Genomic DNA, 25182 nt, shown 5'->3' on the forward strand with positions numbered 1-25182 from the left:
ATGGGAATAAATGTCAGAACCACATTTGTGGAGCCCAGATCTGAGGCATATGTGGGAATTCCAGTACCACCCAGCAACTCAGCTCTGAATCTTTAATCCTGCAATAAATTCTTCCGGATATCCTACCAAAGCTCTTCCCACCAGTGGACCCTCCTAATCCCCCTTCACCATCATTTATAGAACTCATAGAACCATCACAACATCCATGCCCTTCTCCAGCATAAGCTGTAGTCTGTCGTGAGGCGTGTGACCTGGCCTTTTGGGCTGTCTCCAATCCCATATGAGAAAAAAGAACTCTCTAAGGAGACGACCTTATGTAAGGCCATGCCCCTGGGATGTGGCCATTGAAGTCCATGGTCAGTCAACTCCCCAAGAGGAAACTGGATTGTTCATGAAAAGAGGCTCAAAACCCACTGAGCTGGCTGCCAGTGTCCAACACACCGTTAGTGAGAATTTCGGAGCACAATTCCACTTTGCCATCTTGTTACCATAAAGGAAACATAAGGATCCAACAGTAGTTCCTGACATTATTACAAGAGGCATTTTATAGACATCAACAGTGTGAGTCTGTCTCTCAATTGTGGAAGTATTCTATGATGATGTGTAGCATGGGGCCTGCTTTCAAGAATGGGAACCAGGAATTCAGAAATTCCTGGACCACATTCTCTGTTTGTTCTTCGTTTGATCTCATCTCCATCACTCATAATTAAAAACTAGTTTAAGACATTTGCCTCAGTGAGTACTAGATTTATTGGGGTGATCGTGTCGTAAGTTATATAAATGTCTAATCACTATGTTGCACACCTGAAACTAATATAATATTGTATATAAACTGTAATTGAAAATTTTTTTAAGTTGTATTTAAAAAAAGAAATTTGCCTCTCCAGCCACCACCACAAACGTCTTCTAGATATTGGAAGACTTTGAGACAGATTGTTAGGCGATTGAGATGGATTGAGGCGGATAGATTGGAAGTCTGTGAGATGAGACTTCACCCAGTCTTACTTGCTTACACCTGTGTTCCATTTCTTTGTCACCCCTGGAGCTTGACAAAAAGGTGGCCTCTAATATTAATATATATGTTTTCTGCTTCCAATAAAACTTTAGAAATACGCTCCTTTGCAGCGTGTTAGACCAGAAGCAGACCTTGTGATTTTCAGAGTGCCAAATGTGCATGTGTGTTTGGCTCTTGGAATCTCCAGATGTAAGCAAATGCTCTCCTTACTTGGAGAAAGAGCATACACATGCAACAAGCCTAAACCTTTATTTATAGCAAGACTGTTTGGTGACCTCGCGATTTCGCAGATGCTATATTTTATGGTGTCATGACAACTCTTACCTAGTCAATCTGAAGTTGCAACAGCATTGGGTCTCCTCTGGTTCTGTTCTCCACAACCGTTGCAGTGCGCAGAGGCACTTTTCTGAAATGGGGTTTTATAGCTTTAAAAAATTTTTTTTTTTAGTTGTATACCCTGAAACGTCTAAAAATTCAAAAAAAATTTATTTATTTATTTTTTTGCCCTTTATCTTTGTGCTTATCTTGAAATTACTCATGCCCCACAAATATTTGAAAACCATGAAACCAATTTTGGGTTTTCAAGACACCTCTGATCAGGCATATTAGGTTATTCACAGATGTGACAATTAGGACAAATCCAGGGAAAGGCTGCTTGATATGCCCGCTGTCACCTCCTAGCATTTGGGAGCTTTAATTAACAGTTCAGCCATCCGTCTTGAATGTAGAATTACAACTTACAATCTGGTGGCAAGACGTCTCTGTTGAAGAAATAAACAGAGGGATTTGGTGTTCCTAATTCAGTCCCCAGCATGTCTAGGCTTCCATTTTGCTACTTTGTTAATGGCATGAGTCGCACAGTCCTGCCTAGTACCTTGCTGTCCTCTTAAGGTAAGCAGGCCTGCGTGGTGAGCTCCTGCTGCCCGGCACTGCCATTGGCCTGCTGGGGCAGGGGCGGGTCCTCAGTAGAGCAGGACCACCGACCCTTTCATTTCCTTGTCTTTACTATTAAAGGAGTCTTAAATGCATGTGACTACGTGAAAGAAGCCAATCTAAAAAGCTACTGTGTGATTCCAACTGTATAGCATTCTGCAAAAGGCAAAACTGGTTGCCAGGAGCTGGGAGGAGGTAGAGGGGGAATGAATAGACAGAGCACAGAGGATTTCTAGGGCAGTGATGGATACATGTCATTATACTCGTACATTTGTTCAAACCCACAGAGTGTCCCAACACCAAGAGTGAGCCCTGATGTAAACCATTAACGTGTCAATGCAGGTTCATCAATTGTAACAAATGTACCCCTCTGGTGAGGGGTGTTGGTAATTGGAGAGACTATGCATGTGAATTGGGTAGGGAGTAGATGGGAAATCTCTGTCCTTCCTTTCAATTTTTCTGTGAACCTAAAACTGCTCTAAAAAAAAAGAAATCTTTAAATTTTTTTCGAGGACTCACCTTCCATAGTTTCATGGTCCCTTTTAGCTCTGACAGTTGACGACAGTTTGTCTGCTCAGAAGGTTATATTTTATTAGAATGCTCACCACCTCTCAGCTCTTCCCTTGTGGTGAGTGAGGGGCCCAGCACTGAGAACTGAACATCTCCGAAGGAGAACACAGAACAAGGCATTCACTGCTTACTCGCAAAAGGGGAGAGGACAGTGGCAGCACTGCTGGGTCCCCGGCCCAGGGCACTTTCCTTGTTACCTGGTCACATAACAGAGTGTCATTTCATGATGAGGCACATCTGGTCAGGTAAGAAGTAGAGTGATGGGCTCCATCCACTTCAAGGAATTTGCATTGTCCTTTGTCTTCAGATAAGCCAGGTGAGCTGTGGTTCCTGTTTATCTTCTCCAGCCCCATACTGACCTGTACTACTTTTGATATCCTAGGACAAGCAGGGGATACCATGGTGGCTGGGATTGAGCTACAAAGGAATCTTCCAGTATGACTACCACGATAAAGTGAAGCCAAGGAAGGTAAGCGTGCTCTCCTCAGTGACACTGAGAGAGGAACAGGCGGAGAAGGGGTGAAAATGGTACGCCGTGTAGCCTGCGGGACTCTGGGCTCACCAAGCCCCTGCTAATTTGGGTGTGTACAAATCACTGCACAGAAATCCAGTCTGAGCTCCCTGGGTATATGTTTCTTCTCTCCGTCACCTAGGAAACCTAAGCTGTTATAATTATTTAAAGTAAGGAGACTGGCTCAGCTCTTTCAAAGCAAATGGGCGAGAGGACTTTGAAGAACTGGCCTGTCCCATAATTTCCTGGGGTGCTATGCCCTTGGGAAAGTGGGGAACGTCACTCTTGAATCCTGAGACTAATCTGAGTTTTCCCAAAGGTGTTTTGTTTTTTTTTGTTTTTTTTCGTGTGTGTGTGTGTGTGTGTGTGTGTGTGTGTGTGTGTGTGTAAGGGAGCAACAAGAAGATATTGTAGGTCAAAAAGAGGTGAAAAATAAAGAGGAGTAAGAGGAATCCCTGCAAATCTGGTAAATATTTTATGGTGTGTTAGAAGTGATCAGAAATCTGGAAAAAATAAGGTCATTTGCAAAAAATAAAGGGAAGAGCATAGAGGGATCCGTAAAGTCATTGTAAACACAGAGCAAAATGTTTTGAAGGGGGCACAGTGCTTGAATTTTCTCTGTTTTCATTTACACACATTTTTCAAACCAGAACAAATTGAAAAATTATAATGGAAAAATATCTCTAAGGAGAGAGCTGTCATTCAGCTCTTCTGGCAGAGGCGCATGGAGAGAAGACAGTATGCTATTCAAACCCTGAAATACATATTAAAAGTGTATCAAAACCACACTTGCTTTAGGAGAGAGAAAGCAATACTGGTCCATTATGTCATTCCAGATTGTTCTCCAAGTTCCTTTATCCACGAACAGGATTCAAATCCATACTACATATCTGAGCTTATCCTCCTCATCTATCCGGTTAATATCTGTCCTTTAGCCAGCTTCTTTATTAAATTCATAGGAAAAAAATGACCCTATGTTGGAGAGGATTTTTACTAAATTCATCAGTAAGCCAATTAAGTTCTGAAAAAAGAGCCTGAGCAAATGATATAAAGGATTTCATCCATGGGAACAATTCAGCAGGAACCTGGCTGTTCAGGACATATTATTTTGTGGCTCTCTCTCCCAAACTCCCCAGTTTCCATGTACATGCTTCAAGACATGAATTGGACCCTGAGTTTTTATTTTACCCTCTTTGTTTTTCTCGGCTTTGGGGTCTAAACTTCTTCCCCTCTGCCTCATTCCCACGTGGCCTTTGTGTCTATGCTTTTTCTTCTCAAGTTCTGTCTTCAATCCCTTCTTTTTACACCAACTATCCTCTATTCTCAACCTGCCTGACCGTTTTCTGCTTGCAAGAGCCAAGATTACTTCTGGATCCTGTAGCAAAATCCTAGTTACAATATATCCAACTCTTGATGGCCCACTCTGGTGGAAAGCCAAGACCAACGTTGACATTTGAGGTCCACAGCTAAGTTCATTAAAATTCAGTGGTTGAATTATCTCCCTTGGAGCACTGCGAAAGACGTGCTAACGAATATTCATGTGTGTTCAGTTTAATTTATTAATAGGTTTAAGCTTGCCTTATTTCTCTAATTGAGGTACTAATGAAGATTGAAGAGGTAACAAAATAATACTTGATATATGTAAAAAGCAGGGCGTGACACATTTCAAGGCCTCCATAAATTGTAAGTAAATTGTAACTTGATAAATTTAGAGTCCCTTAAGATTCTAAAACAGGTTTCAAGAGAAGAAGTAGGAAGCCAAAGGTATGAATAATCAGCCATTGAATAAGAATTTGTGGAACTTATCATTTGTGGAACTTATCCAGGTCATTTAACATTCAAAAGTGTTCAAAGGTCTGTATATTTATTTAGGGTATTGGCTCTACTCAAAGTGACAGTAACTTACAGTAACTTATGCTTCTGTGGCCTCTGAAGAAATAGTTAGGATCCTCAAGTCTACTGACAATTGAGGGACAATCAAGCCATCAGAGTGACTGTTGATTGATGGATTGATTGATTGATTCATTCATTCATTCCATTTTAAAATGTTTATTGCATAACTGTTATGTGCCAAGCAGACTGCAGGGCGCTGAGATACTTAAGACACACATCATATTTTCAAGGCCTGCCCAGGCTATCGGGGAGAGAGCTGCGTGATAATTATATCAGTGATCCCAAGTGAGGCCACTTAGGATCACTGATATAACAGAAGTCTGTGTGGAGATTGGGGGTGAATTAATGGCCAGAGTCATCAACTGGGTTCAAAGAAGAGAGACAAGTCTTCACAAGCAACAAAGTGGGGAGCTGGGTCTGAAAGGGTGGATGAGATTTTGCAGATGGACGGATGGGGTGGGGAGACATACAGGTTGAGACCACGTGGCATGATGAGGAAACATGGCGCTGCCAGCGCTGGAAAGTGGGGGGAGGGGAGGGCTGCTGGAGAGGAGGCTGATGAGGCTCCAGCCGCCAGGAGCCCCGAAGGCTTTGCTAAGAGGATTTCATCTTTGAAGCAGGGCAGTGTCCACATCAGATTTTCATTGTCGCAGAAGCATTGTCCGGCAGCTGTGTGGAGGTGGGATGAAGGAATGCGGGCGAGATTTGCACACTAGGACCTTATTGCTGTGGTGTAGGCTGCACTGGTGGGGGCTTGGCGTTGGCTGTCAGTCATAGGGAAGGAGAAGGGGAAGTGGAGCGAGGTGTTTAGGAGGTAGATAGGACCTACCAGGTATGTGGGGGAGAGGTTGGCCGCGCCGGAGGGGAATCTTGAATGACTCCCAGGCCTCTTGATCAGACAAATCACGGGACACGAGAGAACGGGAGATAAGTTCAGTTTAGGACATACAGATGTGAGGCTTCGTGGGACATCCAGGTGGCTTGACAAGCAGACAGTTGGGTGTGTAAGAGTACTGAGAATTTCTAAAGCATAACTGAACCAGAGACTGAACAGAGAGCGGATAGGGAGAGGCCCTCAGCACATGGGGAAAACTCCCAGTAGCCGCCAGTAGATTTGAGGTTCCTCCCATGACTTTCCCGTGAGACACAGAGGCAGGCCCAGTTGTGTGGGCCCAAGACCTCAGATAATTTGGGGAGCTCTCTTTAAGAAATGGATGGACAATCTGAGTATGAAATTAAGAACAGGCCTTTGAAATATGAGTTCCTTTAAAAAGATCAGGCAGAACCCGAAATAGTATCTGAGGATAGGTTGCAGAATTCCATAGAAGGTTCTGAATATCCCCCCATCGACTCTCTTCCATTTTTATCACCCAGTGATTTCCCCTGTCAGGGGAAGAGAAGTCTAAGTTTCATTAGCTTTGGGGGTACCCACCTCTGCTAAGACCTGGGATGGGGCCCAAAGGCAAAACCTGAGTCTAAACAGCCATAGGTAAGAAGTCGCAGCTGTAAGAAGGACTAGGCAGGGTGCCTGTTCCTTTTTCTCATACCCACCCTCATCACCGTCACAAAAAGACCGGCTTTGTTTTGTGTAAGGCACCTGTGAGCCTCTGAATGCAAAGATTGAACTCCCTGGCTCCAGAGCTGTGACTCTGAAGAGATGCACGGTCGAAGTCTGTTGTCAGTGCTCCAAGCCAGTAATGCTTAATCTCAGCTGAAAATCAGAAGCTCACATGAAACTGTTTGAATGTGCAGGTGCCACAGTCTCCCCCAGTCCCACGCACCCCACCTCTCACCTGGCCACTGCACGTTGGGAAAGCCTCTCAATCAATTCGGACATGCCCCGGGAGTTGACTACCAGCCAGCCATCTGTGTTTCCTTTCCGCACTCACACTCGGGGAGGGTCAGCCAGGCTCCACAGGTGTGTCTGGCAGTGCCTCTGCACACAGAGAGCTGGGGTGTCCTGAGGCACAGGCTCATGGCTGGACTTGTCCCCACTGACGGATGGCCCTGCAGGTGGCGCCACACCCTCTTACTCGGGCCAGGCAGAGCTCTCCGTGCTGAGCCCCTAGCAAAGCTCAGGAAACCTGGAGTGGAGCCCAGTTCTGGGCACCTGGAGGCCCGTCTGCAGCAACAGCTGCTCCTCCAGCCCAGGCAGAGGTCCTTCCTCACACTCTGACCCAGTTACTGCAGCTGTGTCATGTGGTGCCATGAGACTAAGAGCCAATATTCAAGTAGAGGCAGTGGCTGGGGTGGGCCTGCTCCCTTGCCCCTGGAGGGCCTCAAGGCACCCTGCTGTGTACAGCTCTAATAGTGTCAGCAAACCGTGAGCCTGCCAGGGAGCTCAGCAGCCTCCCGGGGGAATCCACACAAGTGTTTCCATATGGTCCACCAAAAACAAAACAAAAATGGGTGACTGATTGCTGTGCAGAAGTGGGCAGGACGATGGCTTGTTCCAGATTATCTGGTTGGGGTGCAGTTTGCTGTTCTTGTCGCAGAGTCTACCCTAAATTGCTTAATCCTCACTCTGAAGCCTTGGTGGTTTTAGGGAACGTAGGGTGCCTCACAGGTAGAATGGAGGGAACATTTTGGTCCTTTCCATGGGCTCCTAGCATTGCAAAAATGTAGCCCAAATGCAAGCTGCTGATGTTTGTCGGGGGCGGGGGGGGGGGGGAAGCCTCTCTGCCCTCGGGCACACGTGTCAGGAACATTCAGACACGTGGGGCCACCCAAAGACAGCATTTTGGCTTTTGTGTACTTGCAGACGCTCAAGATCAACTTCAGAAGTTTTAAAACTACATGTGGAGAATAGCACCCCAAAAGCCCTAAAAATCAGCAAGTAGGACTACAGTACATCCACATGCCCCAGAATACTGGACTTTGCTTGGATATATGAGTTCTTTTAAAAAGATCAGGCAGAACCTGAAATAGTATCTGAGGATAGGTTGCAGAATTCCATAGAAGGTTCTGAATATCCCCCCCATCGACTCTCAGTAAATCCTTCCATTTCTATCACCCAGTGATTTGTCCTTCTCATTCAGGCCTGCCTCCCCACTTCTCCACTCGTGTTTGTGCTAAAACACTGTACAATACTTTGAAACATTCCCTTCTGCTGGTCTCAGTGTGCTTCCCTCCTGTCCTACAGTTATGGTTTGATAGTTTCTCTGCACAGTTTTGGGTGTGGCATCAGAGTACGGGATTGGCAGTATCTATGTGTGTAACTGTCTTGGTTTAGCAATGCTGACAGAAATGGAAGGAGGGTCACAGAGGTCCAAAACCAAAAAGAATCTTGCAACTGCATAGATTATTTTACCCTACTTTCTCGTAGCTGCCACATCCCACGTTAGCATGTGTATGCGCGTGCAGAATTGGGGTGCTGCGTAAGAAAGAGGTCCTTTATTTTACAAGTTACCATCCTGTTGGTTTCAGGGAATAACGAAACATTGTCAGATTGGCATTTGAGCACTTGACATCAATCTCGAGCTTCATCTTAGTTTACATTTATGGCTAAGCAATGAGACCCAAGCCATCAAAAAAAGAAAAAAATGCCAGCGGCATAAAGTGACCACCAGTGGTGACATGGCTCCAATCGGCTGTCCCATCGCTTTCAGACAATTGTGCTGGTACAAGCAGGACTTCGTTTCTCTTCCCTGAGAACATTTAAATGAAAACTCAGTGATATATATTGAAGAGGCATTGTTTATTAACTCTTACAGCACTGGGATCACGTGGGGCAGAGGTAAATAAGGCTGGATGGAATCTGTCACAAAGGGCTCCTTCTTTTAAAGGAGGACTTGCATTTCTTAGGTCAAAGCCTGAGAAAGTCCAAAAGCTGTGCTCTCTGGGACAATCGGCCCCATTTTGCAGCACCAAGACCAAAAGTGTTGAGAAGTTAGCCTCTCCCACACTCGAGATTCAACTCCCCACCGGTGTTAAGCTGAGCTGCCTTCTCTATTGTATCCTGTAGTTGGCACACTTCAAACAGACCAGCCACCTAATCATGAGAAACAATTATAAATTACGACAGAAATGCTTTCTCAGCGTGGCGCCAAGCGAGTTAGAATAAAGACCCCTTCTGCATCCTTTGTCTGATGTTGTGAGCATTAGAGCACAAATAGTGTGAAACATCAACTCCAAGGAAAAAAACCTCCCTGGAAGAAATAGTCAATATCTGCAAATCATCGTTTATGGTTGCAGCCCACTCACCAGCCCATATTTAATGAAATTTCTCCTCTGGGGAAGAATGGCAATGCCGGTCCTTGTTACATATTCAGCAGACGGCATTTACTTATTTATTTCATGTGCAATTAGGGGCGCTTTTATGTACACTTAGATGCACAATTAGGAGTACTGTGGGGTCCCCTTTGAGACATTAGAAGAAGGAACCAGAGTAAGTGGTGTGCCCCAGTCCTGGAGCAGACAGTGTGGCTTCCTCTGGTTCCTAAGAGTATTTCGGAAGCGGGGGCATTAGCTAAGGGAATTGATGCATTACTGTCACCTCCTCAGATTAGTAAAGATTTTTGAACTGTCTGAGATGATGAGACAGGAAGAGAAAATAATATTTACAGGAAATATTCCATTAACTGTGAACTGACTCCCAGTGGAGCCCGCCTGCTAAATTATTCAGTGTGCTAAGCACTCCAGTAAGTGCACTGCTGACTTCGTTTTCAGCTTCTGTTTGGATGCACTTGACTTATTTGGGGGCTGCTGAGCCCTCTGCCTTGGCTGGTCCTGGGTGTGTGCCTCCCTCATTCCGTTATCTGTATTCCCCTTGGAAAGCACACCCTGTGCACCCCCCCGGGAAGGAAAAACTCCACTTAATGCGTTTAGCATTCTTAGGATTTTGCAGCCTTTGCTCTTTCACAGGGTTGGATCAAAGGGCCTCCTCCTCCAATTGCCCCCTATCAGTCCTTCAGATCTCACTGCGGTGCTGAGTGGACTGGAATGGTTCAGTGCCTGTGGGTGACAGGTCCCTACCATGGGTCATGGGGGGGTGGGGCAGGGGGCTGCCTCACAGCTGAGGAGAAGGTCCCCTGTGGAGGGATACTCGGGTCGGGGATGAATGGCATAGAGAGTCTGCCATCTTAACTCTTCAAGAAAGAAACGGGGGGAAAAACAATTGTGTTCTAAGAAAATTGAGATGCCCTTCTCAAAACATCAATACTAGACCTGCCTTTCCCAAAACACCAGTGTTAGGTGTGGCTGAATCCTTTCTCTCTGGACAACGAATCCCAATCTCTCCTCCCATACGAGAATCGCAGTTCTCTGCTAGCCACGAGCTAGAGCTTTAGACCTTCAGTAGAGGGTGCTGAAAATGAAAGCCTCTCCAATGCAAGTCCCATATGAGAATTATCGAGGGCCTGTCATGTTCCATGCCTGGTGCTAGGCCCTGCAGTTGTGACAGTGAGCAAAAGAGACAAGTCCCTGCCCTCCCAGAGCTGAGTCTAGTGGGGAAGATGATAACGTCAAGTACATCTATAATGTATAGTGTCAGAATGTTCCATTCTACGAAGACAAAAAATCAGTGAGGAAGTGTGGGAGGGCGGTGGATGGTCAGGAGTGGCCTCTCCGAGGAGGTGACATTTAAGTGACTCTGCTTCTCAGAGCGTAACACACCGGGCTCCCTGAGAAGCAGAGTCTGAGATGGATTCACACTGAGGAAGTATATTGGGAAGTGCTGTGGGATTAACTCCAGTGAGGAAAATGAAGGAAGGCAGGGCCAGAATGAGAGACAGAGGCTGAGCTGTAATGAAATCTTGGATTAACCGCTGAAGCTGGAATGACCCTCAGAGCCATCGCTGTGAGGCTGGGGGCTGAGCCTTACCCCAATCTAATCAACCAGTCATTAGATGCAGGGGACCAGAGAGAAAGGGTCTTGACCTTGGGCGAGGTGGCAGTTCCTGGAGAGAGAATAAATCCTTCAATCCTGAAGGGAAGGGCTGGTCAGTACAGCACAGAAGCTTTCACAGCAGTGGTTCTCAACATGTGGCCCTTGGATCAGCAGCATCTACGTCACCTGGGAACATGTTAGAAATAAACACTCCAAGTCCCCACCCGAGAGTTACAGACTCAGAAAGTCGGAGGATGGATGGGCCTCACTATTCCTCACGTTGAGTCAGACCCAGACTGGAAAGTGTGAGGACCACTGCTCTACAGACAGGTAACAAGGAACTTTCTATGTGATTTTACTTTGTTCTTTTACTGTTGGAAGATGTTTTAGTCTGAGCTAAAATCAAATCCCTTCCTAGAGCAGTTACACCTTCAAAACCTAAAGACGTTTTGTAAGCCAGTGGCCTCCATGGGTACTCAAAGGCCCAAAATAAATCCCAAAATCTCAACCAAAGAGGAATTTTGATGCTCTTAACTCACTTCCAGTATATTTAAAAAAAGGTGTGATAAACAACTTGTTCAACCTCTCTGTGCCTCTCTTTTTATGTCTATGAAATGGAGACTCTAAGACACCAGAAATAGTCTAATTTTCTCCCTCTTGCATACGTTTATATCTCAAAGAGTTTCCTGTTGGCCACAATTAAAGTGCTTTTGCCCTTGACATAGCTAATATCATTACAGACTTTCATAGTGGGAGGCGGGAGTGCCACTGAGAGCAAACAATGTCCCTTTGTGAAGAGCATGGATTTTTTTTTTTGGTCATCGGATCTGAGAACCTACGGTCTCAGTGCCCACAGGTCCCTGTGAAGGCTGTTTCAGAGCCCGATGCTGAGTAAGCCAAGGCTCCAAGGACACCAACTTGCATGCTGGTAATCTTATTGAACCTGTCCCTACAGTACCCATGCTTTGAAGAAGGTGATGCTATGAGCAGAAAATAAAAGCATTGCCCCATCCAGGTGGATAACCCTTCGAGGAAGCAATGATGTGAGAATAATTTCTCTGCAAAGGTATGGAAGGCGAGGGACATCACCATCCCCTTGAGAAGAAGCAGGGCCACAACTCCCCTGGGATGATATGTATGGAGGTACCTCTGAGAGAGCAGTTCACTGTGCTCTGAAGATCCCATCTCCAGGTCGGCATGACTCTTTGGGTGCTATGTTCCTGTCCCTGGCTCTGGTACCCTGTTATCTGTTGTAGCAAGATATCTGGCCTGGTAGTGAGACATCCCAGTTCTAGCTCCACTTCTTTAAGACGAGTCACTTTCCTCATCGACAAGGCTGTTCATACAGATGATCAGGAATCTTAAAACTAGAAACAAGTCAGAGGGGCAAACTCATTGTACAGCCAGAATGGAGTAATGAATAAAAGGAAAAACGGAAAGCAGCATGTTCCCAGAAGAAAGTGGTAGAAGGAGGAAAATGCTAGTCTTTAAGTAGGTCTATCTTTGACTGTTCAGTGTAGCCAAAGCCCGAGTTAGATCTGATTAGATGACTAGAAGTCGTTTTTCTGCCCTCCCCAGACAGACACATCTGTCCCTTTTGTGGGGTTTGGGGTCTCCCAGAGCTCATCCACTTCCCACAGCGGTGCCTGGCCTCAGACTTGTCCCTAGATGTGCACGCACAAGTGACAGCCCTGAAAAGGTCATGTACACAGCCACGTGGACTGTGAGGATTGTCGGGGTTAAACACAACACTCGGTATTTGTCACATGCAAAAAAACACCCGCCACACAGGCCAGCAGCCCCCCAAGACCGACTAGCTTCCAAATCACTCGCAGAGACAGATTCCCACCACTCAGGGAGCCCCCACTGACCTTGGATGTAATTTGAAGAAGCAAATCAAAACCAAACATTCTTGTTGGATCTCAGAGCTCTGCAAAAGAGCGTCCAATAGCCCCGCCCACTCCAAAGGAAGCATGAACCAAGTAACTTAGAACACAGTTGGTTTTTCTGGCTTAAAAAACCAAAAACTTTGCTAGGCTGAATAGAACATTGACCACCTGGGACTCAACAGACGAAATCCTTTGATCTCACACGGTTTTTTTAAATGGACCCTTCCCTAGATAAAAATGCAGGCAGTCCCGTGACTTTTTGGCTTACTCCCAGGTAATAGAAAGTCACACAGTCACTTTAAGTAGCAAAAGAAATTTTATTAAGAAATTGAGAGTGCCCCGTCCCAATAACAACCAAAGCCCCAAGCTTGATTTAAAGTTAGACTGTCTCCCATCCCCCAGCTGCGTCCACCTGTCAACCTTCGGCCCATCTGACAGTAGCTAGCTCGCCAGCCCCCTCCTCATCATTTCGATTCCTTGAGCGGTCGTAGGTGTCCCTTAATTTCAGGAGATGCCTGTCAAGCTCTCCAGATGATCCTAATGCACCCTCTCACGAGCTTTGCAGAAGGCAACCTTCACTGTCCCCCTCCCGGGAGGGGTGGCTCACAGCACATCTCTCCCTCGGAAATCCTCCCTCAGTTTCTACCTTCCAATTGTTTTATACCACAGTTGAGGGTTAGGGGTTTTTAGAGTCATCGAAACTAAGATTTAATTTTTTTTTTTAATTTTAATTGTGATAAAATACACATAACAAAATTTACCGTCCGAACCATTTGTAAGTGTTCGGTTCAGTAATATTAAGTACTGTCACATTGTTGTGCAAACAATCTCCAGAACTTTTTCAGGTTGCAAAATTTAAATTCCACCCCTACTAAACAACTCCTCATTCCCTCCGTGCCCCCAGCTCCTGGCAACCACCATTCTACTTTCTATCCCTATGAATCTGACTACTCTCGGGAGCTCATGTAAGTGGCATTATGTAGTATTTGTCTTTTTGTGGCCATAGGGTATTAATACCCGAACCAAGACACTTTTGAGAGTGAACAAGGGCGCTGGTTGATAATTATACCACCTCAGACCAACCGTAGCTGTCACAGGCAAAACCAAGGCCCATGGTGGCCTGTCACACCAGCATGGTGAGCTGTCTAGCTAACTCTCAGCCTTTCTTTTTTTTTCCTCTCCTACCGGATGGTTTGCTCACTACTTGCTTTAAGGAGATTGACCATTTTAAAGTCTCAGGCAGGACTTCCATTTTCATATCCTGCGGCTCTGGTTTTACAGTGATGTCTGTTCCCACAGACAAAGCTGTGCTAAGCCAACAACTGGGGGCACCCCAGAGAGCCCCTCTAGTGAAATCGCAGACCATCCAACCACCTAGGTCTTTCCAGCATCGCCAACAGGTGTTTCTAGTGCTACTGGGGGAGGGGGGGATTGCAAGTCTCCTACTCAGCATTCATAACGACCATTCCAGAAAACACTGGCATCGAATGTAGCCCCTGGGCTCCCCACAAACCCCCCTAGATCAGACTCAGCCTACTTGTGAGGAGTGTTTCTGTTCCAACCTTTTAGGAGGGCAGAGAGCCAGAGGGATCTGGAAGCCATTCTCTCCAGGCCTTACGTTTGCCTGGAAAACAAACCCCAGCCCTACCTGCAATGAGCGTTGGGAGTCACAGCTGTGTGAATGTCCTCTGCGTGCATGCGCACACCTGGAGATCATCATGTCATCGAGTTGATGCTTATAGCTGTGGGGTTTGAAAAGCCGTACAAAATGGGTCAGTGACCAGAGTTCTCACCAGCCTACCCTGTGAAAGACTGTGGGGTCACACAGCAGAGAGAAGGAGACCCCCTGAGGTGCCTCCACTGTGACAGCCCAAAGCTGTCAGGCTGGGGTAGGTCAGCTGTCATCTGCAGAGACCACCACGGAGATCCTGGAGGAGGGCCTGGTTAGAGAACTGCCTGACAGTTTGGGGGCGTGTTCTCGATGGGCGTCAATCGGGGGGCGGGGCTTCTTATGAAGAAAGGGCATCCCTGGGGAGTAGGGGGTTTTTGTCCTGGGCTGCCAGCTTCTTTTAAGCAATTCATTTTACTGAGTTTTTACCAAAGAGTATTTTATGAATCGTGATTAACCCAGACTAGGATTTACCAGTCAAAAATAGCAGAAAGGCAAAACGGAGCTCCTGGTCATTCTGGGTTCCTCCCCAAGCCCTACGCACCCACAAACCCATTTTCCTGATTCTTTGCCTTTGTCTATTCTGGACATTTCGTATCAATGGAATCATAATCTGTGGCTTTTTGTGTCTGGGTTATTTCACTTAGAATAATGTCCCAGAGAGCGGTTTCCAGGCTCTCGGCCTCATGTGGAAAGGTGCTGGCTCGGTTATTAGATGGTCATCAGCTGTAACCAGTTAGCCATTGGCCACTAATATAACTGCCATGGCTGAGCTAGCAAGGGCGGAAGCAGTTAGCAAGTGAGGTTGGTTGGCAGAGAAGCGGACGGCGGGTTTCACATCATGTGGCTCCTGCTTCCTGTGTCCCCAACCCAGGCACCAGCGAGAATATAGGAGTGTGACTCCCCTACCTATGGCTCCGTGGGTGTTCCCTTTTGGCCTCACCATGTCCTGCGTTCTTATGTGGGGAGCGTGAGCTGACACCCTGCATGACAGATGTTGTCAGGATTCCTCCATGTTGTCCGAACTTCAATCCTTTTTATGGCTGACTAATATCCCACTGTCCTCTGATGTTTCCTTCAGCATTTTCTGCAATAACATAGGGCATGTGCATGCAAACTCACACGCTTGCACACACACACACACACACACACACACACACAGTCTGGGATCTTTGCACTTACTCCCTCACACAGCTGCATGGCTTTGCCCCCAGCTCCCTTCTGATATCAACTCAGCTGTCACTTCAGTGCTGCTTTCCCTGACCCTCTTGTTAACAATAGCAACCCCTATCCTGTCCTGCTTTATGTTTGTCCTAGGAACCTACTATGCTGTGACTTCCTTATTGTGTAGTTTTCTTATTTGCCTACCTCTCCCCTCACAAAAACATACAGAGATTTTTGTCTGGTTTTCCCATTGCTGCATGCCCACCGCCTCGCCTGGTGCCTGACACGTGGTAGATACTCAATAAATACTTGTTAAATGAATAAAAGCAGTATGGCAGGATATCTAACAACGTGTTGTGACCACCACTAATTTTGAGGACATCTTCAGTGTGTGTGTGTGTCGTGGCCTCATACAAGATATAAGGATAAATAGTATCGCCCCTATAAGGAAGGGTCTGAGAGTGAAACATCTGAAAGAACTAACAGTAACTAGACATCAAGAGCGAGTGGGTGGACTGCGGACCATCAAACAATTCTCGTTCATCTGGCCGCCTTTTCTTTTTTAGAAGCAGGAAATGTTAGGCTGGGAACCGCTGCTTGTTGAATCCAGTGACCCCCTTCGCTTTGACTTGGGACATCTCAGCTTGTTTCTGCTGAGCCATGCAATGCTTAGTTCTGTGAGATTTTTTTTTCCAATAAGTATGATTCTAAGAGAAAACCCAGGCTGAACTGATCTTCCTGAAAGTGTGAACCTGTGTGACACCAAAGCCTAGCACAGCCAGAAAGGTATCCGTGTAAACCAGCCCTCCCTTTCCAGCGCCCGCACATGGAGCTAGAGGACTCAGGGAGGGTCCAGCCTGCCCCAGGCCAGGCCTGTCAGGGAGCCTCAAGCCAGGTGGCATGAGTCACTCCAGTTCAGGACTAGGGTTCCAGCTTGAGCCCATGAACTCCTGAGACCGTAGACTTCCCTCTTTTACTTTGGAATCCAGTGTAGGTCAGTTAGAGTGACCAGAAGGAGGAAGGGTTGGGACTTTTGAACTGGCCCTCCCGGCCACTTGCCTCTTGCCACAGCCCTTGCAGTTTAGAAATGTATTTTTAACCAGATGTTGAAGTTCAACCACTGATGGTTCCTAATATCGTGGAAGTTGTCTGAATTGTGAGCAACCAGATAAGGGTTCAAATACCAGCTCCTACCATTTACCATCTGTGTGACTTTGAGAAAGTGATTTAACCTCTCTGAACTTTGGTTGCCATAATACCTACCTCATAAAACTCTTCATTTATTCACTCAACTCAACAAATAAGTATTGAGTGCCTGATATGCCTCAGGCATTGTGCCAAATGCCAGGAAAATACTTTCCAGAAGCTTAGTCTGGTAAAGAAGACATTTGAGTAACAAGGACAGTTGCAGCCCAGGATGATAAGTGCTTTAGCAGAGGGGTGCATGAAGACCTGGGAGAAGCAGCCCAGGTTGGGGCTGGGAAGTGTGATGGGTTAAGAACAGCCCTGGTGGAAAGAAAGCGGTTTAGGGCAGGCTGCTGAGTAGAAGGATCCATTTCCTCCTTTGCTTTCTTCCCCCACCCCAGAGTCCTAGTTCTCCAAGATGACCTACCTGCTTCATAATTCCTCGAGGCAAACAGGATCAAAAGCAGAGCTTTAAATAGGAGCAGCCCTCCTGGAAAGACAGAGATTCTAGAATGAAGTCTTCACCTCTGGAAAACATGCCCTCGGCTCTCTTCTTTCTGGGAGGAAAAAGTTATGGAGCAGATACAAAATTGCTCCAGCAAAAGCATCCAGAGAGAGAAGTCAGCTGCAGAGATGGCTTCTCCATGCCTCTAGCCAGCTGAGGGTTGGACCCTCCAGTAGAAAGTCAGGCCTGAAGTGGGGCAGACCCTGGGCTCCCCTCTCTGCTGGCTGCAGCCACCATTGCAAAGCAGTCACCAAGTCCACAAGTGTTCTCAGTGGCAGCCTGACTTGAAAAGCAAGCTGCCAACACCTGGCCCAGTGCCTGCTCAGCCTCCAAGCTTCCTGGGACGCTTTCCAACCAGGAGAGACTGGAGCTCACACCTGAGATCTCTGCCTCCACCTGGTACCCACAGAAACCACGTCTCGAGACCTTATCCTCCCTGGCAAGACGGGCCAACTCTTGAAGCACTGAGTTTTAAAGTGCACACAGGCCACTCTTAAATAATCATTCCCAAAGAGCCTTGATGGCTTACTCATTTCTTTTAACTCTGTGTCACACAGATAAGAGGGTATTGTCAGTTTAACCTTTTTTTTTGTAGCTTGATTACACAGGTTTTAGTAATGAGTACATACCTTTGTTTCCACATGGAGCTAGTGGCCAACCTGTTCTCCGTCCTGTCTCTGTCTTCTGTGGAATCAGATGCGATGCCACATCTCTGGCCAGAGCTACCAGGCACAAGAGGCAGTGGTCAAAGTGCCAACTCCCCACCCCAAAAGAGAAAAACACAAATTTTCCCCAAGGTCTGCCCTCCAAAGTAGTCAAAACAAAAACAAAAAAACAAAGCCTAAAAACAAACAAACAAACAAAAAACAACCTGCAGCAATCCAAAAAGAGGTAGGTTTTTGCCGTTGCAGGTGAAACGGCCTGTCAGAATTCAGGTGTCCAGTGGTCCTCAGACTAATTCCTTCTTTGAAGCCTCCCATTGGCATAAGCCAGCAGGTACAATTAGCCTTGACCTGTTTTTAAAGGACAGCCTGGAGCAGAGGGAGGGGACGCTGCAGACAGTTGGGCCACAGTGCCCGCTGCTAGAAAACCCAAAGCCAGACCCAGATGCTGGGATGACTGGCCGGCTTCTCCAGTTGAACAGAATCCTCATACATGCCCCAGAGGCCACTCTGAGGAGGGAGGAAATTACATCAGGAGGCTGAGGATAAGACAAAAAAAACCACTTTCAGCTTCTCTTTAAAGATTTTATATTTGTCAAAGTTTATGGTACGTCTTTCTGTGAGAAAAGCCAAAGTACACAGAAGAAAATCATATATATAGAGAGAGGCTCTCCCGGGAGAAAAAGAAAAGGAAATTGAGTCCAATGGGGAGAAAAAAATGGCCTGTTTCTCTCTAGGCCTGCTAAGTACTTGCTGACCCCTTTTCTCTGTTTTCCCTAGTAGTGGCTCGTCAGGCCAAAGCTAAAAGGGTTTTGATGGGTTAAAAAGAGCCCATCCACCTAAGGGTCAAGGCCTGGCGCTCTGGGCATCTGTCATTGAATTAACTGAATTAATTTAGAGCTTGTGTCCTCCGACCATGAGGAGGAGGCAGCTGGCCAGGGGGACATCTTGCTCCCATTAGGTCTGGCTGTGGAGAAAAATTAGCCATTGTTTTCTTTGCTGGGGTTGTGGCCCTCTCAGGAGATAATCGATGCCAGGAGCTCTTTCGGTGCAGGTAAGGAAGGATACACTCATACGTACTTTGTAAGCGAATTATCTGGGAACATAGTTCGCCTCTGTTGGAGGGCCTCATTTGGTTCCCAGTATAGCCCATTCCATGTACTACTGAGCCGTATTACAATAGAGTACTTTCTTCTCGGGGTGAAGGTTTTAAGATGAGCAGTCTAAGCAGGAAAATGGTCAAAACTGCCACAAGTCAGAATTGCAGTGGACCCAGGAACTAGCTGGGTAAGAACTGGGACTGATGAGCCCAAAGACAATTGAGTGAACGCCAGGTCACATGGCTCCAACGAGAACCCGGGTTGAGCTTATGCTTACATTGTAAAAAATCCAATTAACAGAAAACACTGTTAAACACATTTTAAAATGCCCATAGTACCCTATTAGCCATCTTTTAAAGAAAATGACGCAAACCTGTACTTTGGGCTGATACATATTCAAAGTATTCAGAAGTTTATTTTTTACTTTAAGAATAATATTGGCATGTAAATGGTAGAGGGGAAAGAGCATACTAATAGCTAGTATTTATTAAGTGTTAATGCAATACTAAATAATAATTGTACTGGGTATCATTTTAAGCACTTTTTATGTATTAATTCATTAATATGGCAGCCCTATGAAAATGAAACTCTTGTTAGTAGTAGTATTTCAAAGGTGAGGAAACTAAGACACAAATTATATTGCCAAGGATACGCAGCCAGTTAAGTGGTAGACAGTGTGGCTTTGAAAACCATGCTTTTAACCAGTACTGTTATTCTGTTTTGTCTCCCAAAAGTAGAAACGTTTAAAACAAGCTACTTTATTTTTAAATTGCACAGAGAAGCAGTGTGACATTCCGGGAATTTGTAATGCTGACCTTCACACCCATGCATAGGATGTATGAATGCCCACAACACACCTCGCCTTGTACAGAAAAGAAAGCTGAGATGCTGAGGGACTTACACATCAGGACTGTCACTGAGCCCTCTTGACTTCCAAGCCAGCATTCTCGCCCCTAAAAGTGAGAAACTGAAACAGTGGAGAAAAAGTGATGGTCATGAATAGGATTATCTGGGACAGAAGCAAAAGACGTAGCTTAATAAGGGAGTGCGGCAACTTACAGTTGTAAAAGCCTAATACAGAAACTATGGATGACTTTTTTCTGTTTTTTTCTTTTTTATTTGAGATTACATTGGTTTATAACATAAGTTTCAGGTGTACAGCATTATAAATTGACATCTGTACGCAGCATGTTTGCAACCAGCGTCTGGTTTCCATCCGTCACCATACATTTGCCCCCTTTTCCCATTTCACCCTTCCCCCACCCGCTTCCCCTCTGATAACTACCCATTTGTTGTCTACATTTGAGTTTGTTTTGGGTTTTTGTTTGTGTTTTTTTTTAATTCCACATATGTGTGATGTCATACAGTATTTGTCCTTCTCCACTTGACTTACTTCACTTAGCACAATACCCTCAAGGTCCATCCGTGTTGTCACAGATGGCAAGATTTCATCTTTTTGAAGGCTGAGTAGTAGTCCGTTGTGTGTGTGTGTGTGTGTGTGTGTGTGTGTGTGTGCGCGCGCGCACATATATACACCACATCTTTTTTACCCATTCATCCATCAATGGACACTTAGGCTTTTTCCATATCCTGACTATTGTAAATGATGCTGCAATGAACATTGGGGTACATTTGTCTTTTCGAATTAGTGTTTTGTATTCTTTGTATAAATACCCAGAAATGGAATTGCTGAGTCATAAGTAATTGTATTTTTAATTGTTTTGAGGACTCTCCATAAACTTTTCCATGATTGCTGCACTAATTTACATTCCCACCCACAATGCACAAGGGTTCCCTTTTTCTCCACATCCTCAACAACACTTATTGTCTTTTTGATAATAGCCGTCCTAATAGGTGTGATGTGACATTTCATTGTGGTTTTGATTTGAATTTTCCTAATAATTAGTGATGTTGAACATCTTTTCAGGTGACTGTTGGCCATCTCTATGTCTTCTCTGAGAAAATGTCTATTAGGTTCCTCCGCCCATTTTTTAATCAGGTTGTTTTTTTTATTTTTTTTAATTATATGAGTTCTTTATATATTTTGGATGTTAATTTCTTATCAGGTATATGACTTGAAAATATCTTCTCCCATTCGATAGGTTGTCTATTTGTTGTTGTTGTTGTACAGGAGCTTTTTAGTTTGATGTAGTCCCATTTGTTTATTTTTGTTTTTGTTTCCTTGCTGTTGGAGTCAAATCAGTTAGTGCCTGTGTTGTCTTCTTTGTATTTTATGGTTTAAGGTTTTGCATTCAAGTCTTTAATCCATTTAGAGTTATTTTTTGCGTATCGTGTAAGGTAGTGGTCCAGTTTCTTTTGCATGTGACTGTCCCGGTTCCCAGCCCTACTTATTGAAGAGACTTTTCTTTCTCCGTTGTATGTTCTTGGTTCCTTTGTCATGAATTAGTTGTCCCTATATGTGTGCGTTTATTTCTGGGCTCTCAATTACCATGTTTCCCCCAAAATAAGACCTAGCTGGGCAATCAGCTCTAATGCGTCTTTTGGAACAAAAATTAATATAAGACCCGGTCTTATAATATAATATAACATAATGTAATGTAATGTAATATAATGCTGTCTTATATTAATTTTGCTCCAAAAGATGCATTAGAGCTGATTGTCCAGCTAGGTCTTATTTTCGGGGAAACACAGTATGTCCCATTGGTCTGTGTGTCTGTTTTACTGCCAATCAATAAAATACGGTTTTCATTTCTATAGCTTTGTAGTATAGTTTGAAGTTGGGGAGTGTGATGCCCCTGGCTTTGTTCTTTTTTTCTCAGGATTGCTTTGGCTCTTTGGGGTCTTTTGTGATTCCATACAAATTTTAGGATTTTTTTTTGTTCTATTTCTGTGGCAAATGCTATTGGGATTTTGATAGTGATTGCATTGAATCTAAAGATTGCTTTAGGTCATCTGGGCATTTTAATGATGTAATTCTTTCAATCCATGTGCACAAAATATCTTTCCATTTCTTTGTGTCTTCTTCAGTTAACTATAGATGATTGTAAACTGCATGATGACGTTCATTACTATATCATGAATACCGTCTACTTTGTGTAATGCTTATTTATATTTTTAAAGAGCTTTGCAACTAGAGTGCAAGCTCTTTACAAATATAAATATGCATTAGACATCATGTCCTTCATTTTCCTGGTAGCATAGGCCTGTACAGAGTACACCCCACTGGAATGGTTGGAAAGGGGATGGGATTAAATATCAAAAACCTCAGGGCTTTGCTGCTCTCTTCTTTAAGCATAAAGAAAAATATATTGAATGCCTATGCAACTGATATAATCACTGACATATGGTGTTAACCCACTAAAAAACATGTACTTGCTTCTGTTGTTCTCTAGAATTGATTGTCCCATAAAAGCAGAACCTCATCAGGGCTCACTTGATAATATTCTCTGAATGCACAGGCTGGAATTTCTGTGGCACACTAACATTTTAACTAAACTATCTAGTTGGGGTTCAGCAACAATTCCTTTTGTCCTGTAGCCCTCAAGATGTATGGCAACTCATTTTTAGTTGCTGAAGTTATACATATACCTAGAGATTAGTGAGTGACAGCCCGGCTTCTAGAAAGTGAACAGAGCAGAAGTGAAATGAAGAAGTAAATGTTTTAGTTTGTATGTTTCGTTCTGAGCTCAGAGGCTATTCCTGGTCACGAGTCTAATTCTTGTAAGACAATTCCTTGCTGGTATCTGGAAAGCATTCAGCATCATGTAGACTGCCAAAGGCCTCTGAAGGAGTGATCATTTACTTAACCATCAGCTTGAAACAACTCGGTTCTCGCTCATCATCAGATCTTCCTGGTGTGTTAGAAAGAACCCAAGACAGAAGTCACAAGAGTGTGTCCCAACACCAGTTAGTTATTGAAACTCTGCCAGTCCCTTTACCTCTCTCCGCTGAGCTTCCTTTATCTGCGGAAGGAGGAGGCTGGACCAGATGGCTGCTGGAGTTCTGTATAATGGCTCCTCTAGGAGAAGCAGGAAGTTACTCAGAGAGAGGTCATTAAGAGGCTTGGTGACTCAGCCTCAGGGATAGGCGGAAGACAAGGCTCCCTGAAGTTGTCGTCAAGAATCAGAGCCACTAGAGTGAGCTTCCTCTCAAGCCTTTATTTCCACATGATTCTGAGAGCTCGCCCACCACCCACATGCTGTCCGGCACTCAGTAAACATTTGTCAAGAGGAAGTCTCATGGAGTCAAGGCCTCTTCATCTGTCCATGCTGTGCCTTCACCCACTCAGAACCGGGTGGGGGGACATTAGCCCTTTCCTGCTCCGACGTTCAGCCGCACACAGGATGTGGGAATCCAACAGACCAGCTAATAGGATCCAGTAACCAGGTCCTGTCCATTAAGTGTTTACATGTAGTCTGTCTTACTCAGGGCTCAAAAGTGATATTTATTAGCCACTCTTGTTCGCTCTCTGAATAAACATTTCCCATCTCTTATTTTATACGTTAGGATATCGAGGCCCCAAAAGGGGAAATAGAGGATCCGTGATCCCTTGGGAATCACAAGTCAAGGTCAGAAACTATGAATCCACATCTCTTACCAGCCCTGGTCCCACTGATGGTAATAGACACCGTCTCACTGAAACCACTTCGGACAGTTTCTCGACACTTGTTTGCAGTGCAAGCCCAAATTATTTTCTTTTTCAAAGCCCAGATTATTCAGGTTGTTCTTCATCATGGTTTCTGTTGTTTGTTAGTCCTAGATTGAAAGCTACTGAATACTGAGATGTCTCTGTGGAGACCACCAGAGGAATCCAGATCTCTAAGAAGAGAAAGAAAGAATATTTAACATTTACAGCATAAAGGGGAAGAAAAACCACAATATAGGACTGCAAAGATTTGGTTTTATACTTCCTACTTACAGTCACACTGTTGCTCATTTGTAAAAATCATTCCAGTCATAAAGTTAACCAGCCATTAGTGAGTAAGAGCTCTTCCCACTAATTGGTGGGCCCGTGTGGAAAGGAACATAGTTAGAGGTTAGAGTAATGGGCCAGGTGCCCTTGACTCCTATTTCTGGTTCCGTCACTGACTTTCTGTGTGGCCTCAGGCGGTGTCCCCTAGTTTCTCTGGGCCTTGTTTTCCCCAAGAAGAAAATTTCCCACTCATTCTTCTTGGGGATGCAGAAAGATCAAAGAAGGGACATTTGTAGAGCTTCTAAAGATTCCCAGATGAAGTGTACTAGAGAGGCCTTGATTTAATAGGCATTAATTAATAAATCCTTTGATTACTGATAGACCATGTGTTTAAGCTTCTAATTAGCTCCATGGCATAATTGGCCATAGGAGTTATACTGAATCCTGGGGGAACCAGTCCAATCACAGTGATTGTCATGTGTGTCTGGTGGGTCTTTATAGTCCCAAGGTACACAGAGGACATCTTTACTGGTGGCAGGGTTATGATGCTGCACTGGGCAAGGAAGGCTCTCCTGCAGTGACACTGAGTGTCAGCAGCTGCCCCCAAACCAGCACATCAGAGCCCTGTGTAGCCTATTTACAAAGCGGAAGCAAGGTCAAACGTCTTCTGTTTATTTGCTTGTTTTTATGCTGCCAGCTTCAGTGGAGGCTTTAGCAGCTAGGGCCTCTGAGCTTTGGGGCACAGAGGCCTGGGGGTTAGAAACATGCAGCCCTCCATGAAGAGACAGTGCATTTATAGCAAGGGGTGACCACACTGGGAGCCAACAGTCCCATCCACTGATTTCACAGACCTGCTGCCTAACCTTTCCCACCTACGCTCCTCTCCCCAAATGGAGAGGAAGGATCAGGCTAGCGTGCCCACATGTACACCTCTTCTTCGGTTCCTGGGACCCTGCAAATGTCCCAATGCCATTCTGTCCTGAAAAACTGTCCCCCAGTCACCTCATTCCCACCCTCCCTTCCCAGTATTTCATTTGTGAAAAACAATTTTTGAAGCCTGCTTCCAGCAAACACAAGGGAAACCACAGCTCTGCCACCTGTTAGAAGATGTCTACAGGCCATATGTCATCCTCAGGAAAGGCTGGAGCCAGGGTGCCGTGCCCAGGCAAGAGCCTGGGTGGCAGCGGGAGGGTGCATGGAAGGCCCACAGCAGAGCAAGATGGCCCAGTTTGGGCCCGTTGGTAGAGGTGAGGCTCTCCACCCCAACAGCATGAAGAGCACTTTAAGGGAAGTCCCCATTTGTGTTCTGTTTTGCAAGGATTGTGGGAGGGAGGAGCTGCCAGGGAACTAACCCCTCTGAGCATTGACTCAGGGGTTATTCACCAG

General features: G+C 45.2%; 1 protein-coding gene across 7 annotated transcripts in view; it reads left to right on the forward strand.

The window, feature by feature from the left end:
- FRMD4A (FERM domain containing 4A) overlaps positions 1-25182 on the forward strand; it is a 566526-nt gene that overhangs the window by 473028 nt on the left and 68316 nt on the right. For all 7 annotated transcript variants that reach the window (XM_081046121.1, XM_081046123.1, XM_081046122.1 and 4 more), the window contains one exon: positions 2901-2987. In XM_081046121.1, coding sequence (XP_080902247.1) covers positions 2901-2987 — 87 coding nt within the window. The remainder of the gene's footprint in view (positions 1-2900; positions 2988-25182) is intronic.

This window comes from Rhinolophus hipposideros (genome assembly GCF_964194185.1).
Source record: "Rhinolophus hipposideros genome assembly, chromosome: 1".
NCBI lineage: Eukaryota > Metazoa > Chordata > Mammalia > Chiroptera > Rhinolophidae > Rhinolophus > Rhinolophus hipposideros.